At 48.1% G+C, this 17,650-nt stretch overlaps 1 protein-coding gene across 5 annotated transcripts in view; it reads right to left on the bottom strand.

The window, feature by feature from the left end:
- Window positions 1-13,318: 13,318 nt before the first annotated feature.
- Window positions 13,319-17,650, bottom strand: part of TNFRSF11A (TNF receptor superfamily member 11a) — a 58,470-nt gene continuing 54,138 nt past the window's right edge. For 4 of the 5 annotated variants that reach the window (XM_047827847.1, XM_047827848.1, XM_047827850.1 and 1 more), the window contains one exon: window positions 14,365-17,431. In XM_047827847.1, coding sequence (XP_047683803.1) covers window positions 17,067-17,431 — 365 coding nt within the window. In that variant the 3' untranslated portion in view covers window positions 14,365-17,066. Of the gene's footprint in view, window positions 13,457-14,364; window positions 17,432-17,650 lie in introns of those variants that run through there. The other variant, XR_007145815.1, reaches the window with a different exon arrangement.

Genomic DNA, 17,650 nt, shown 5'->3' with positions numbered 1-17,650 from the left:
AGCCGTGAATGAAGGGATCAGAAGAAGAGGTGCGGGGACAGGTCTGGGAGCTGGAACCAGAAAGGTCTCAGCCATACCCTTGGCTGCCGAATTGGTCAGCCGAGGACACTGGCTGCTCTCCAACCCCCATATACCCCAGTGCTTGGCCCACCGTGTACCCTGGAACCTCAGAGCTCGGCACCCAGGTCCTCTCTCCACTCATCTTTTGGAACCCCTGACTGTCATGCTCTGAGTAATTAGTAAAATTAGTTTGCCATAATTATATCATTTCTCTTCTCATCGCCTTCAACATGGCAGAAACATTTATGCGAAGTGGGAATGTTATCAATAATCAAGTATTTATATAACATCTGCTGTGAGACAAAAACCAACTGAATTAAGATTTTCCAAGGTGAACTATTTCAATTCCTGAGACTTCCAGAACTCTCAGACCCTAGCTGGGAAGTGATTTATTTAGGACGCATGGGGAGAGAAATGTCTGTGGCTAGTGATAAACCTTTGGGGTAGAGGTGAATGCACGTTTGCATGGGTCACAAGTTAAGGATGATTTAGGATCAGGACAGAATGACCCGGGGTTAGTTATGCAGAGATCTGTTTATTCCTGTGCAGGTTTTCAGGTTCTTTGAAGCAGTGTGGTCCACAGGAGGAAGAAAAGAGGCAGGAGACACCCCCACCCCCCCCCCCACCCAACGCAATCCCTCAAAGTAATTTACAGGTGCCACATTTATAGGACTCCAACATATTTTGGGGAAAGGCAATACAACCAACAACACCAGCCTCCCCCATAGGCCACATGTCTGGGAAAATCCTTTCTTCTGTAGCAATTGGGAAGAGGGACGCTGAGAGGCTCGGAGCCCCATCTAAGATTTGGCCCAGAAGTCTCTGAAATCTTGGGGGAAAAAACTGGCCCCAAATTCTAAAGCTTTAGTGGTTCTCCATTGTGCTGACTTCCAACTAGAGCCTAGAAGTCACCTTTGGGGGTGCAGTTAATTCATTTGCTTTGGGAAAAACACACTGATACCCATTATATATATGCAAACTAAGGCGAGTATCCTGTTCTGAAATAGGATGACTCAAGGTAAAGGCATTTCTTGTAATAGAAAAGTCTGTCTTCATTAATTTGCAGAGTGTTTCTGGGGGAAACTCTTTCTGGGGGAAAGTCAGGCCTGGATGCTGGGTAGGGCAAAAACGGTTTCAAGGGCCTTCCTTTGCTTGGGGTGGGGACGGGAGAGGCGGGTGGCGGGTGGGAGTTGTAGGCTGTGCAATCTGGAGCCAGGCTGGAGGCTAAGGAGCAAGTTACCCCGAAGCCGCAGTGGTGTGCAGGAGCTAGCTGTGTGGACTTTCGACAAATGGTAAAATTGTCATGAATTTTGCAAGCTAGTTGGTAGGCATGGCCGGCATTAAAAATTAAATTACGAGGCCACTTGGGTGGCTCGGTCAGTTAGGCGTCCAACTCTGGATTTTGCTCAGGTCACGATCTCATGGTTTGTGAGTTTGAGCCCCGCATGAGGCTCTGCGCTTGGGATTCTCTCTCTCTTCCTCTCTCTCTCTGCCCCTCCCCTGCTCCTGCTCTCTCTCTCTCTCAAAATAAATAAATAAACTTTAAAAATTAAATTATGTCAACTGACATTTAACAAATGATATTAAAAATAGAGTTAACAAATACTCAAGCTCATTGCTTCTTAATTATTTTACGACATTTTCTATTACCTGTACTGTTGAGGGCTATCGTGTCAGTTGGTGGAAATTCTTTGGACGTCGCACCACTGCGCATCTCTTCCCAACTCCCCTCGATGAAATCAGCCACAGCGGCAGCGGCGGCGGGGTATTTACACCACTGGAAGTACACACACTAGGAATCAAACTCGTCTAGCCGGTTGCTAAGCACTTACCGACACGCTTCGTGCAGGGGACAGTGTGGAGGCTCTGGGAGTCATCCGGTTTCCAACACTGCTTGCCTCTTCCGTGCTGGAAAAATGGAATTAAGGAGCAGGCTAGTGCCAAAGCCCAGGGCAAACCAACCTGGAGGAGCCCAGCAGCCTGGGCAAGCAGGTGACAAGGTGGCAGGAGGGGACGTGTAAACGGGGTGCAGCTCAATCCAGACAACGGCACCTCTAAGGACTTGTGCGCCACATAAGCTCAGTGCCAGCAACTGGGCACTGCTGGCCCAGCTCCCTTCCGAGGCCCCCAAATTAAAAAGAACATATCAACATGGCTCATGGCTTCTCAGAAACAGTTTCAGAAGGGAACACGAGAAAGGGCCGAGTTTCCCCTCATGCCACAGGCAGGGGCTCCCACTCTTGTTTTCAGGGAGCGTGACAGCTTCTCAGTTGCAGAAGGCCAACTGCAGTCTTTCCTATAGGCTTTCTCAGGACCTACAGTGATCTCCTGTGCCCACGACTCTCCAAGGGGTGCCATTTGTAGCATTTCCCAAAGTTAGCTGTGCACAAAGTATCTCAGAGGCCAGGGCTCCACAAAGACAAACTTTGGAAAGCTCAAAACCAGCCACGTGGACATCATGGAAAACGACCCAGCCAGCCAGGCGTTTTCCAACCCCAGCATAGCTCAGCGATCCTGAAAAAAGGAAATGCTTATTATTTTCCCACTCACGATTGTGCTCAGGAGGAGTCCGCCCTCAGACCCCTTCCTCCTCACTCCATCCCCCAATGTATGCAACGGGAAGGAATCTTCGTGCAATGATCTAACACGGAAGAACAAACAGCAGAATACTGGCAATCCCGTTGGGCGGCCAGAAAACTTCAGTGAGGGCCAGGGTGGTGAAATTTAGCAAACAAAAATATAGTTATATATTTTTTAAGTATAGCTCAGTTAAATTTACATTTCAGCTAAGCAAGGAATACTTTTTAATATCTGCATGTTCTGTGCAGTATTGGGGACGTACAAATGCTAACAACATATTTGTTGTTTCCCTGAACATTTAAGTGGGCATCCCGTATTTTCCTGGGACCACAAGTGAGGGCGGGGTTTTGGGGGTCAGATCTGGTGGGACTGTGAGTTTGGCCACCTGATTGGTAACATGAGCAAGGTTAGCAACCTCTTTGACCCTCAGTTTCCCGGTGATGAGTAATTATGAGAGACAATATTTCTTTCACAGGTCGGTGGGTAGGATTTGAAAGTTCATAAATGGGCTCCAGCATGAACTATTAGCACATCGTCGTTGCTTAACCACTGTTAGTTCCACTCTATCCTCACACTGTTCTCTTTTATTGGGGTTAATTGCTGAGGAAACACATAATTTTGCTGGACTCCTGAAGGTTATCATGAGTCACAGCGCCACTTTGTGAGACTTTCCCTGCCTACCTTTCAGCTTTTTTGGGGCTTTGGCAGTTCAGGGTCAGGACCTGACTGACAGTTGCCTTCTCATTATTCCCAGGATAGCCCTGTAAGTCTCAACCAACCTCAGAACCATCTAGAAGCCATTGTGAGACTAAATCGGTAGCCCCTTGTCTACCTAGTAATTGAAACATTCAACAATTCTACCAGGGACAAGTAGCTAAAATCTTCACAGAAGCCTCCACATGTGGATTTCACACATAATGTTCAGTTGGCTTGTGAACTACTGCTGGAAAAACAGGCCCGGGAGGAAAGAAAAGTTCTGCTCACGTGGTTCTCCTCCGTGTCTTTCCCCGTCACTCTGTGGCCGACATAGCTCCGTTTTATTCTCAATTTCCCAGGCTACTGAAGGACAGCTGCAGAATCAGTGCCCCAAAGATGGTGACGACTTCAAGTTGGATTTGTCCTGACGCTGGTTTATATAATTATTTTGATCACAGAGTTAATACTCCAATTATATTCCATTTGGGCTGATGCTCATTATTTAGCATTCATTTGGAGTACGTATGCCTGGGTTAACTGGAAAAAAATCGGTTGTCTTGGGAAGGGAGGTGAATTCAAGGCAAATTTGGAGCAACTCAATGTTCTAAACTGCTTGTGCATAATTCTGGAAGTAGATGATCCATATGGAGCACATAGACAGCTAACTTAAAAAAAAAAAAAGCCATTTCCTGCAAGAGAAATGAGAACAGTCCAAGGTTGCCATTGTTCTAATTCTGGTTTTGGTTTTCCCCAGAGCACAGGAATCTTCGCAATCTTTTCAAAACAACGTTAAGGAAGTCGAAAGCTTCCTTTTAATGAAAATACAACCTCATTTGAATGTTTAAAAATATCCGTGGAGCATGAGATCAACTGCTATTCTACCTGCTACCTGGGTATCTAGGATGTTTGCAAGAGTTTTAATTAAATAGTGACTGGGAAAAAGCCATAATTTAAGGGTGCAGTTACCCAGAACAACACTTTATTTCATCATTAACTTCTTCGGCTTGATCTAAAGTGTATAGAATCCTTGCTTTTAGGTAACAAAACAAACTCTGCCCGTCATTAGCAACTATTTTTAACTGCTTTTAGAGTCAATTCGTGGGCAAGACCATACGCTAGTGAGGATCGGAGCAAGGGGGTCTCTCAGGCACGGCTGGAGTGGAAACATGTGCTTACCAGACTGTCCAGCCTGCAAACCACGTCCACATGAAAACCTGTATGTGAAGGTTTATAGCAATGTTATTCATAATTACCCCGAACTGGAAATAACCCAAATGTGGCTCAACCGGCGAACAAATTAACTACTACATAGTAATACTGCTCAGTCGTAAAAAGGAACAAACTCCTTATACATGCAGAAACCAGCATTGTACCCAGAGAAAGACGCCAGCCTCAAATGGCTACACACCATATGATTCCATTTATTGCGGAAAAGGCAAAGCTGCAGGGACAGAGAATTGATGAGTGGTTGCCAGGGGCTGGTGTGGGGAGGAAATGACTGACAACAAAGGATCAGAAGGGAACTTTGCGAATAACAGAAGCATTCTATGTCTTGATTGTGGCGTGGTTATAGGACCACATGCATTTGTTGGAATTTATAGAACTGTAGGTCTTTTTGAAAGGTAAATTTTACTGCATGTAAATAATATAGTCTCAATAAAACTGATTGAAGAACCGGGCCTTTTGTGACTTCCTAGGTATCATACTGATGTTGAATAAGCCTTTGTCAACAGCCTTGATGCCCTGTGGGCAGGGTGGGCGGGTCCTTTGCCCGTCCGAGGTCTAGCAGGTGCTGCATTACACCTGCTCTCTTCTGTCCGAGCAGGAGGCAATGCACTCAGTTGACAGGGCCCGTGGCTGAACTGCAGTGCTCTTGGAGAACACTGGTCACCATCTGTCCCTTTTGGAAAAGGTTCTCTGTCCCATGGACGTTGTCTACTCATCGACCACACCATCCATGGATGCTGGGATGTGGGCGTGTCAAGTAACTGCTGGCTTTGTATTTGTTTGCTTGGCTTTAAAGCTGTCTTAGCCATGTCATGGTGGCTGTTTCCTTATTTATAACAAATGCTGTAACAAATATGCAGTCATCGACACAGATCTAGAGGGTCCACAGCACACACGTGGTGGGGTGCCGTCACGGGCAAATGCCCATCAGCCACCACGGGGGGTTGCTCATCCTTCTAACACCGTACATGAATCTACATCTGCTCTACGTGCTAAAAGAGGATAAGCAGTATCATCCTACTCACAGAATGGGATCTTTTTTGGGACGCGGGCCCACAGACTGTAGGTTTAGGATATAAAGTATCTAATGCAGAGTGTGAGGGCTCGCTATTGAATTTGAGGAACTAAGATTATAATGAAAAGCTTTGCAGTCTTTTACAATTATTTTCATTACTGACTTCTTTCGTTCACAGCAGTTCAACCCTATGTACATCATTTCGCTGCAGCTAAAAACGGAAGAGTTTAGAGGAAGGAAAACATACCGGATATGAACATGCCCCGCTATCTGCAAAATCATTACAATAGCGGGCAGGAACACAAACTCTGGAGCGTGGGTGCAAAATCCACATACTAGCTTTGCGAGCTTGTGGAAGTTCATTAACCTCTCTGACCCTATTTCCTGTTCTGTAAAGTTAACAATAGTCCCCTCATAGGTTTGCTGTAGTGACATAACCTGTGTGTACATTACTCAGCAGGTTGCTTCAGGCAAATGGTGGTCTTGTGCCCAAGTGCTAACGGATGTGAGGGGAGACTTGCTCTTTACTCACATTCTCTTCTTCTTCCTGCAACAGAATTGTCAGTGATTGCGGCTGTTGCCCCTTCCCTGCTGGCAGCCACAAGTGGATTTATTTACAATGGGAATTTAAGGTCAAGAACAGAGACTCAGCCTCAAATGACAGCTCGGCACCGGGAAAGGATCCTAGTCAGAGCTCAGGGCCCCGGCTGTGCTGACAGGCCTGACATTTAAACTCTTGCAGGGCTTAAGGTCTGTATCGTTTATGGTCAGGAATTATTTTCCTCCCAGATTTGTTGGGATATAATTGCTATACAACATCGTGTAAGTTTAAGGCACACAATGGCTGATTTGATACATGTATATACTGTGAAATTATTACCACAATAAGGTTAGCACTTCCATCACCTCATAAGTTACTATTTTGCATGTGTGTGTGTGTGTGTGTGTGTGTGTGTGGTAAAAACATGCAAGATCAACTCCCTTAGCAACTTGCAAATATTTAATACAGTATTGCTAACTATAGTCACCAAGCTGTGTATTAAACCCCCCAGAACCTACACATCTTATAACTGGGTGTTTGTACCCTTTGACCAACATCTCCCCGTTTCCCCCACCCCCATGCCCCTGGAAAACACCATTATAGTCCCTGTCTCTGTGAGTTTGGTTTTTTAGATTCTGCATCTAAGTGAGATTGTACAGTATTTGTCTTTGTCTGTCTGACTTATTTGACTTCGCGTGATGTCCTCAAGGTCCATCCTTGTTGCAAATGGCGGGACTTCCTTCTCTTCCACGGCTGCTTCATACATCACGAATTGTTGCTCTATCCTTCCTTTACTCTCTGAATCATAGCCAGTTCCAGCTTAATAAAAATGCCTGTTTTAAAAAGGAAGACTCACGAGGAATGCCTATCTAAATAGCCCCACTTTCCCTCCATCTTCTCCAGAGCAGAACCTTAAACTGTTGCTGCTTCTTCTTATGGCTTCCAACTAGAAAAATACATCTCTTCTTGAGTCATAAACAATAGCAGAATTAGGAAGAGAAAAAGGTCCTACAGTGACCTCATCCTGTTTGCGCTTGTCATCGGACCTAAGCAGTTCGGGGCTACGCGTAGTTTAGGGTGCACACATGGTCCACCCTCCTCCGTCCTCTGCTGGACACATTCCTGCCACAGGTCTGACTGTCCCAGGTGGCCTTGTTTTAGGTTAGTGACCCTCCTTGGCCACAGCTGGTTGGGGTGACCCACACAGCCTACGAACGATACTCTGATTACGTTATGTTGGGCTGACCAGAGTCCATCTCTCAGAATTTGGAACTGTCATGTGTAGAAACCGGGTGGCTCATATACTCTAAATATACCTACGCAAAGTTTATATATTACATTCACACACAAACACACATATCTGGCCAGTAGGTTGTGGACACTGGGAATGGAAGCCTTTGGGACCCGAAGATTGGGTAAGAGAGCAGCCGTTACACGCACCGTGCAGAGCAAAATTATGAAGGGAGACGGGGAGGAACAGGAAGGAGGAAGCACAGAGGGGCAGCGTCTGGAGCTATGTCATTCCTACCCTTCCGACATTCTGGGGTTCATTTTTCCCTGCTTTCCTGAGATTCTTCTCTGAATTGATGTGACTTCACCTGACTGGGTTCCTAGTCCCCGAAACCCTTGTACAAACCACCGAAGCGGTCAGAGGCATTGCCATGGGTTTCAACTACCACCAGGCAGGGCTTAATGGTGTAAAAACCCATTTTTTAAAGACAGTGCTACGGATCCATACACACTGCCACTGGCTGAAAGGGTGAGGCAGCGTCCAAACCCGGCCCTTTGTGTCTGAGGGGGTCCTTCCTGGGGAACATGGGGTCTGGACTTCACCGTGAATAGAAGCAATACGCCCACGGGTGCAAGAGGAACAAACAGGGTAATTTCTAGGAAGAGGCCACGTTCTAAGAGAGCAATTGCTAGAAGGTTAAGCTCTAGCAAGAAGATCTCACCATGGCACCCTCTGCAGTCAGGGGCCCTGGGGTGAGGGAGGCTCAGGAGGAAGGGGACAAGAACAGAGACGGATAGAGGAAAGGAGAAAGGGACACGGAAAGAGGAAACACAGAAAAGAGGGCAGGGAAGTTGGAGAGGAGTCGTGGAAGAGGATGGGGAGGGGCAGCCAGAGAGACTCTCTGGTTCTGATACTTTCTTCTCATCAGTGACCCCTACTCCAAGTCATGGCCTCTCCTCATCTAGATTGTCCTTGTTTTCTGATTTTTTTTCCTTTTAAAAAGAGTCACTAATACCTTCCTTGTCTATCTTACAGGAAAGAAGTCAGGTCCAGGGGAAGAACTGTGGGAAAAAAGCTGAAGTCTGTGAGAACAGCATATGCAAAGGCCCTGAGGCAGGCGGTGTGTGCACTAGAGAGAAGACCAGGGCCACTGGAGTAGAAGAGAATAGTGTGAAATGAACCAGGAAGGCGTGGGGCCATGGAATCCACGTGATAGACTTTGTTTGGTCTATGTTTGGTCCTTTGGATAGGGAGGGGTAGTAGTGGTCAACTTCACAATATCCTGATTCCTCTTTTCCCATCATCTGTCCCCCTCTGGCATGTTCCTCTTTACCACCTGCATGTGTAAATACAGCCACATCTCTTTTATTTTTCCTATTTCCTATTAATTGCTGGAACCCCATATGTCCAATCGCTCACACGTGAAGCCTCCCCCTCTAGTCCTCCAAGAAACCCAAGCTCTTACTCAGTCTAAGGGAACAGATTATCATTCCAAACACCCCAGAGAGGAGGAGAAAGGTTAGCGAGCTCAGTTGTGCCTTGTCACAGCCTCTGGTCACTGTCTAGCACTGTCCCAGTCATACAGACACTTGTGTACTGCTGAGGGGAGGCGCGGCCCCAGGGTTAAAGGCAGACTTACCTTGCTCACGCACGGCCGGCCGTTGTCTCCAGAGCTGGGTCGGAGGAGGCTGGGCCTGCAGGAGCCCCCGCCTGTCCAGCTCCAACCCCACCACCAGCACAAGAGTCCCTCTGGAGCCTTTGGTGTCCTTCCTGCTGGGGGACCTCACTTAGGATGATCCTGATCCTTCGAGAAGCTCCCTAGCATTGACCCTCTTGGGACGTGCTGGACTTCCTCCCTGCAGACATGGGCCAACTGCGGAGGCATTCATCAGGGCACAAGAGCCCCTGTCACCCTCCGGCCAACAGACATGACGTAGCCCTCCATTCATGTGACCAACAGCCTTTCCCCTGATAACAAAATCTATCTATTCCCAAGGCCACCTGCTCTCTTCATTTCCACACACAGAGGATAATGGAGTTTGTCTTTATTTTTTTCTCCTCACCCAGTAGCTCATTAATATAATATTATTAATATAAAAAGAATGAAATGGGGGGCACCTGGGTGGCTCAGTCGGTTAAGTGTCCAACTCTTTTTTTTTTTAACGTTTATTCATTTTTGAGAGACAGAGGCAGCGTGAGCAGGGGAGAGGCAGAGAGAGAGAGGGAGACACAGAATCCGAAGCAGGCTCCAGGCTCTGAGCTGTCAGCACAGAGCCAGATGCAGGGCTTGAACTCACAGACCGCAAGATTGTGACCTGACCTGAAGTTGGATGCTTAACCCACTGAGCCAGCCAGGCACCCCAAGAGTCAGACTCTTGGTTTCCGCTCAGGTCGTGATCTCACGGTTCGTGAGACTGAGCCCCACGTCAGGCTCTGTGCTAACAGTGCAGAGCCTGCTTGGGATTCTCTCTCCCCCTCTCTCTCTGCCCCTCCCCAGCTGGCATGCATGCACTCTCACTCTCTCTCAAAATAAATAAGTAGACGTTAAAAAAAAATAATCAAATTGGTGACGGACATTAAGGAGGGCACGTGTTGGGATGAGCACTGGGTGTCATAGGTAAGGGATGCATCACTGGGATTCCTCCTGAACCAACACTACACTGTATGCTAAATACCTTGAATGCAAATAAATAAGTTAAAAAAAATCAGAAAATATCAATAGAAAAACATTCCATGTTTCTTCGGCCGATAAAAGACATTTCTAACAGCATGTTACTCACAAAACACAGTTTCCGTGGGTGAGCGTGCTCCCTAGAAATGTGACTGCTGTGCATTCCATGAAGCCTTACAGGACATGACAGTCCCCTGAGCACATGGTGACTCTTAGCCCTGACACTGAGAGTCCTCTTGTGAAATGAGGTTTCCTTGTGGACATATTTACTTTGAATAAACATTACTGGTATACATCTCCTGAGACTTAACTTCCTTAGAAAATAAAAAAACTTTAATATCTTTATTTTTTCTAATAGTAAATACTTCCAGAATGTTCCAAAAGCCTTAAGTATGTATTCTTCCATGGTTTCTTTGCCATTGAAGTAGAAAGGCCTTAAAAACCTATATATTCTTGTATCCAGAATATCTAAAGAACTTTCAAAACTCAGTAACAAACAACCCAATTAAAAAGTGGGCAAAAGGGGCCCCTGGCTGGCTCAGTTGGTAGAGCGTGTGATTCTTGGTCTCAGTGTTTTGAGTTCGAGCCCCACGTTGGGCATAGAGTTTACTTAAAAAAAAAAAAAAAGTGGGCAAAAGATTGGAACACATGCCTCACCAAGTAAGAGATAAAGATAACCAAATAAGCATATGAGAAGATGCTCAGCTGTGGACTGCAGATTAAAGCCACGATGAGATACTATACATCTAGCAGAATGGCTCAGATTAAAACAAACAACTGGGGCGCCTGGGTGGCTCAGTCGGTTAAGCGTCCGACTTCGGCTCAGGTCATGATCTCACGGTCTGTGGGTTCGAGCCCCGCGTCAGGCTCTGTGCTGACCGCTCAGAGCCTGAAGCCTGTTTCAGATTCTGTGTCTCCCTCTTTCTCTGACCCTCCCCTGTTCATGCTCTCTCTCTCTCTCTGTCTCAAAAATAAATAATAAAATGTTAAAAAATTAAAAAAAAAAAGAAAAAAAAAGAAATACCATCTAGAAGGGATTAGAAATATGTTAAAAAAAAAAAAAAAGAATGTAGTTTTTCTCATGACTTTATAGTCCACGTAGCTTATTTCCGGGGCTACACCTGCCCATAAGAAATCAAGAGCCTGGGTCACAGTGAAACACTCCAGTTACCCCCCGCCCCCCTGAAGGGGCTTGGGCCTATAAGCCACCTCTTCCAAGCTGGTGGCCAATTTATTATCCTATCCTTCCCAAACTGGGAGAGACATCAGGGACGCTGGGAGAAAAAGAAACACAGCCTTTCAACCTGCTATCCCTCGGTTTCCCCAAATGTCTGAGGCCAGGAGAGAAAGGCCCACCAGCGTCCATTCTAACTGTACTGGCCAGTTAAGGCAGTATATTATGGGCTACATGGGACATAAGGCCCCTTCTCTCCAAGGGTGATGGCAGAAGATGACAAGTTTGGGTCAGCCATCACAGTCTTGTGAATTCGCTACGGAAAAGGCACAGCCCTCAGACCTAGTTTCAAACAGTGGGAAGGGCACCTGGGTGGCTCAGTCGGTTAAGTGGCCGACTTCGGCTCAGGTCATGATCTCATGGTTTGTGAGTTCGAGCCCCGCATCAGACTCTGTGCTGACAGCTCAAGCCTGGAACCTGCTTCCATTCTGTGTCTCCCTCTCTTGCTGCCCCTCCCCCCCCCCCAATAAATAAGCATTAAAAATTTTTTTTAAAAGAGTGGGAAGGCGTCCAAGGTGGACAGCGGGGGGAGTTTACAGGAAGTGAGCATGAGGTCTGAGACCGCCGCTGAGTCCAGGGATGGAGAGCTGGAGACAGAAGGAGAGTGGCGTGTGACAGATGGGGCTCTGCAGCCACCATCTTCTAGGAGCTCTGCCGGTGCACAGGGGCTCATCCCACTTCATTCTCGCACAACCGTATATACGCTAATATTGCCATCTTCAATTAACATACGTGGGAGATAAGGCTAAGAAGTCAAGCCGCAGGAGGAAAGTCCATAAGCGAGCGGCAGGGCTGAGTTTTGACCTCAGGTCTGACTGCTACTCTTCTGCTCGTCCCGTTACATAGGGGAACAGGGGAACCTCACCAGTGCCTTGCAGTAGAATGAAGTTACTATCAAAGTCCTGCAATTTGTCATTTTAACTTCTATGCTATTCCTAATCTTATTCTTTTTTTTAGGTGTATTTATTTATTTTGAGAGAGAGAGAGAGTGCATGCTAGCAGGGAAGGGGGAGGGGGAGAGAGAGAGAGAGAGAGAGAGAGAGAGAGAGAGAAAGAGTTCCAAGCAGCCTCTGTGATGTCAGCGTATAGCCTGAGTGGGTGTGGGGCTTGAACTCGTGAACCATGAGATCATGCCCTGAGCTGAGATAAAGAGTCGGACACTTAACCGACTGAGCCACCCAGGCGCCCCCCACCCCAGTTCCCCAGTTACCTTATTCTTTTTTTTTTTAATTTTTTTTTCAACGTTTATTTATTTTTGGGACAGAGAGAGACAGAGCATGAACGGGGGAGGGGCAGAGAGAGAGGGAGACACAGAATCGGAAACAGGTTCCAGGCTCTGAGCCATCAGCCCAGAGCCTGACGCGGGGCTCGAACTCACAGACCGCGAGATCGTGACCTGGCTGATGTCGGACGCTTAACCGACTGCGCCACCCAGGCGCCCCCCCAGTTACCTTATTCTTAAATGAAGAGTTTGTTGTTGTTGTTGTTGTTGTTTGGAAAGTGTTCCTGCACAGTCAGCTTTACGAAGGGGAGTGGAAGAAAGAGTTGTTAACTAAGAAGGAGGTTCAACTTTACCCTGGGGTCAAGATAACTGGGTAGTAATGAGGGAGAGGGAGGGAGGGAGAGAGAGAGAGAGAGAGAGAGAGACAGAGACAGAGACAGAGACTGAGTGTCAGGCTCAGAAGAGCATGAGAAATCAGGGCAAAGAGGATCTTAGAGGGTCACAATCCACTTGTGTTCCTCTCCACTTGGAAATGTATTCTGTGCTCCCCTTGTTCAAACCTTAGGGGACACTGGGTTGTTTCACCAAGGGAGGCGGTTCCTGAGTGGGGCTGCCGTGGAAATGCCCGTCCAGGATTCCCAGCGTCTGTGCCCCCCTTCACTGCTGGGCTCGGCTTCAGTGCTTGCACCAGACATTCTGTGCCTGCTGCTGGCCCCACCACTGCCCGATTTTAGGTCCCCACCTCTTTCTGGCAAGGCTACGGTTGCAGCAAGGCAGTCTGTTCACCAACCAGCAGGGCCCTCCCTTGGCGGCCGGCAGGAATTCCACAGATAACCTCTTCCTAGAAGCTCCTCTGGTGAGCACAGCAATGTCCAAAGTCTTCGCTAACTCCCTAGGATGTCCCCAGATGCCTCAGGACTCTCCAGCTGGCTTCAGCCCCTTTCTCAGGGGTGCTCAGGGCCCAGGCATAAAAAGCACACTAAATAAAAACGACAACTCGTTTAGGCCTTTGAACGCTTACTCCCTCTCCTCAAAGGGGGTTATGCAACTGGTGCCCCCACAGGACCCCACGGCTCCCCAAAGCAGATGGCCAAGGGGAGTCACGGCCCCTCAGACAACGGGCAGACATTTCGAAATGACACCTCTTCCACCAGAGACAGAACCTTCGGTCAGGCTCATCTTTTGCCCAGTACCTAACTATAAAGAGTTGTTTGCTGACTCAGCATGAAGAGTGAACAGGACATCTCTTATCTGTCAATATAACAGGCTCCTCTGCCCAGGTGTTTCACCAGTTTTCCCGACTTTCCAAACTGTGCCATTGCCATGATCTGTGCCAGCGGAATGCAGTACAGTAGACCCAGCTCCCCAAGAAAGTGCACTTGGCTTTGGAAGGAACTTCACTACTGAACCGTGGATGTGGGTGTCTCTCCATGGGCATCCACAGTCCTCTCCACTGGAGGGATGTGAGGTAGACAGATGGGAAAAGGGACTCACTCTCCCCCTCCTTGCATCCCTCCCTTTCCCTATATTGCTCTGCAACTCTTTCCATTAAAGGCCGGGGGTCTGTTTTCCCCAACTCTTAAGTCTGGGCTGCCCATGTCTCGCTTTGGCCAAAAGACTGTGGCAGAAGTAACAGCATGCTAGTTTAAGTCTAGGCCTCAAAGAGCCTGGCACGTGTGTGCTTGCTCTCTCAGAACTCTGCCACCACCAGAGAAGGTCTGGCTGGCTTGCTGGAAGGATGAGGGGGCATGTGGGCAGGCTCAGTCTGGCCCAGCCAACCCCAGCCAGCCAGCCTGCAGACCGCACGTGGGTAAGTCAGCCTACCCGGGCTCACCCAGGCCTGAAGACCCAACCAAGCTAAGCCAGCTCATGGATCTGGGACCCCAAAAGTTAGTGGTTTATTTCACCGCAGGGATGCATCCCCCTCCCCCACCAGAGGAAGGTTCCAGTACATCACATTCAAACTGCTCTTTGCACTTACAGGTAGAGAGAGAAGTGAATTCTTCCTTCTTCTGGTAGCTGGGTTAAATGTGGGTAGGAGACCCTAGAATCCATTTCAACTCTTTCACTGCACAGCCAGCCTGTATTTTAAAGAATTTTCTTATTATGAGATCAACAGCAGATATACCATCAAAGCCAAGCAATTTCTGTCCCAACTCTGTTGTTGAGGGTTCGACCAATAAGACACAATATAACCAACACCACAGCACAACTTAGAGATCAGGAGTAAGTCACACCATTACCTTACAAAGAGCCCTGTTTAAACAAGCCATGAAAAAAATTTTTTTTTATGGTCAAATATAAGTTTAATAATCTCTTTGTCACATTCCCCAATTTTTCATTATTGTCTTCATTATATTCCGTTTACATTTGTCACAAACATCTCTGTAATACACAGATACGGACCTGTTTTGCTATACATTTCTACCATTTAATTGTGTTTGGATCAATATAGAATGTAGGGATCAGGGTAGGAAAGAATACTACCTTTTTCTGCAAGTAGATTCTTATGTATTTATTTAGCACCTTTTATTTAAGGAGCTCAAGATACTTTAACATTCACTGTAGCATCCTTTTGTTATCTCTGGGTGAGGAAAGTGTCAAAAATGATCACTAGTGCTTTTTTACAGAAAGAAAAATGAAAGCGCAGAATGCTAAAAGTAGCATCAGTGAGATGATAACAGTCATAGCAGAAACTTGGGTCTTTAGCTCAGCATTCTACTCTGTGAACCATATTTTGTCTGTTTAATACATTCTATATCAAAAGGTATAATGGTTTCTTCCACTTTTGTAATATCTTTTTTAATTTTTAATATTGACTTTTGAGAGAGAGAGAGAGACAGAGCATGAGCAGGGGAGGGGCAGAGAGAGAAGGAGACACAGAATCCTAAGCAGGCTCCAGGTTCTGAGCTGTCAGCACAGAGCCCGACGTGGGGCTTGAACCCACAAACTATGAGATCATGACCTGAGCTGAAGTCAGATGCTTAACCGACTGAACCACCCAGGTGCCCCATAACATCTCTTTTTGGATGGATGTTAACAAAATGGGCAGAACAGATAATAAATTCCCATAAACTAATCATCCTGGCAATGCAATTACTTCCTGCAGGGTTTTTGTTTGTTTTTGTTTTTGTTTTTTGCCAGCAAAGGAATCCCATAAATTATAGAGCCACCCTCTGCTTCTCCATTAAAATTCATAACTGGCTGCTAGCTTTCCAGCATTTCCAAGAGATCTGCAACCAGTAGGGAGAAATCAATGATGGCCACTCCTTCAGCTGGGCACCTGTGGCCCCTGGCATCTGAGGAGGCTAAATACTCGCCACAACGGATGGACCAACCCAGGTAATTCCTTTCAATCTGACTCCTGCTGTGCGTTTCCTCACGAGAGGGCTGGTCTAAGAGAAAAGTGTCTCTGTGGTAAGTTTTCTTAAATGCATAATATGAGGATTCTGTTTAAAGTAAGAACACCAAGCTGCAGCAACTTGGATCTTTAGAGATTCAGCTAGGACCTGACCGCCTCTACTGGAATGAATAAATACATTCACCTCAGGGGTGAACCATTTTGGGAGTGGGGAAAGAAGGACACACTATCACTTAGTTCTGCCTGAGGATTGACAGAGTCTTAAAAACATTCAGGGGGAAGTAGGGTTTCCCTTTTTCCTTCCTCTAAAAAAACGAGAACACAGAAAAAATTTCAAAAACAAAAAGTCACTCCATTTGCTCCCTGAGCCTCCCTCCAAGCTTCACAGCCCTAGCCTTTTCCCAAAAGTGCTTAGTACAGACCTCCCTACCCCCCCAAAAAAGCCGTCACCAAAACACAGGGAGCCTACTTGCAAGAAGGGGTGCAAATATATGTAAAGAAGACCAGCACCCTAAGGATAATTTTCAAGAAAATCGTTACAGAGTAAAAACAAAAGGGGGGGGTTGTATCAAGAAAAATGTTATGGAAGTGAAATACAAATATGGCGGGGGGGGGGGAGACCCAAAAAGAACAGAACAATCACTGAAACAGATGCCATAAAGAGACAAACTACTGATGAAATGATAATGGGGAATGGGAGGGGATGGAGGAAAACCCTAAAAGGAGGTAAAAAGTGGAGCGACGCCTACCCGTGTCATCAGTTGATACGTGACTGTGGGTAACAGTGAATGGTGACCACAAATGCAGGTTTTTAAAAAGTGCCCGATTGTATAAAGAGCAAGATAGGTGGAGAATGTCAGGTAATTTGACGATGTACCGAAGAGAGGGGCGTCTGGGCGCAGATCCGGGCTGCCGCCCTGACCCGCCCAGGAGCAGGTGCGCGCAGTCCCCAGGCCCCGCCCAGGAGCAGGTGCGCGCGGTTCCCCAGACCCCGCCCAGGAGCAGGTGCGCGCGGCCCCCAGGCCCCGCCCGGGAGCAGGTGCGCTCCGTCCCCAGGCCCCGCCCGGGCACAGGCGCGCGAGCCTCCTCCCGGGCCGCCCCTGGCCCCGGTCCCGCCCAGGCGCAGGTGCGTGCGGCTCCCCGCCTCCAAGTAGGAACGCGCGGCCCCTGTGGTGCCCGCCGAGCCCGGGCTGGATGGCCCCGAGGTCCGCCGCGAGTCACCCGCCGCTCAGCGCCGCGCCCTTGCCGCGCCCTTGTCGGCCTCCCCCTGCTCCTGCACCGGCCGCGAGGCCTTGTCGGGCCCCGGGGAGGCGCACTCCTGCAGCCCCCCGCCCGGGCGCGCCTCCAGGTCAGCGCATGGGTCGGGGAAGCGCGGCCCGAGGCCCGCGAACGAGTCGCAGCGCGGCGGGCTCTCCTCCTGCACCGGGCGGCCCACCGGCTCCCCCGCGCCGCCGCCGCCGCCGCCGCCGCCGCCGGGCCCCGCCGGGCCCTCCTGGGAGTTCTGGCTGACGTAGACCACGATGATGTCGCCCTTGAAGTTCATCACCTGCCCGCTGGAAATAAACGTGGAGTTACTGTTTCCAGTCACATTTCCTACAAGGGGAGAGGAAGAGAGAACACGCAGAGGATGAGTCATTGGCCCTTGGTGAGAACTTGGTCTTGTGATAGGGAAGTTTCCCAAGAAAGCAGGCTGTTCTAGCGGCGGCCTCTCCTCACCGACACCGTCTCTAAAGTGCATCTGACCCTCCGAGGGGCTCCATCATTTCTCATCTCAGCAGGCCTGACTGCGGCAGAAGGAGGGGCAGAGAGGAG

The sequence above is a fragment of the Prionailurus viverrinus genome, chromosome D3 (genome assembly GCF_022837055.1).
Source record: "Prionailurus viverrinus isolate Anna chromosome D3, UM_Priviv_1.0, whole genome shotgun sequence".
NCBI lineage: Eukaryota > Metazoa > Chordata > Mammalia > Carnivora > Felidae > Prionailurus > Prionailurus viverrinus.
The sequence above is the reverse complement of the archived record's forward strand: the minus strand, read 5'-3'. Positions and strand labels throughout refer to the sequence as shown.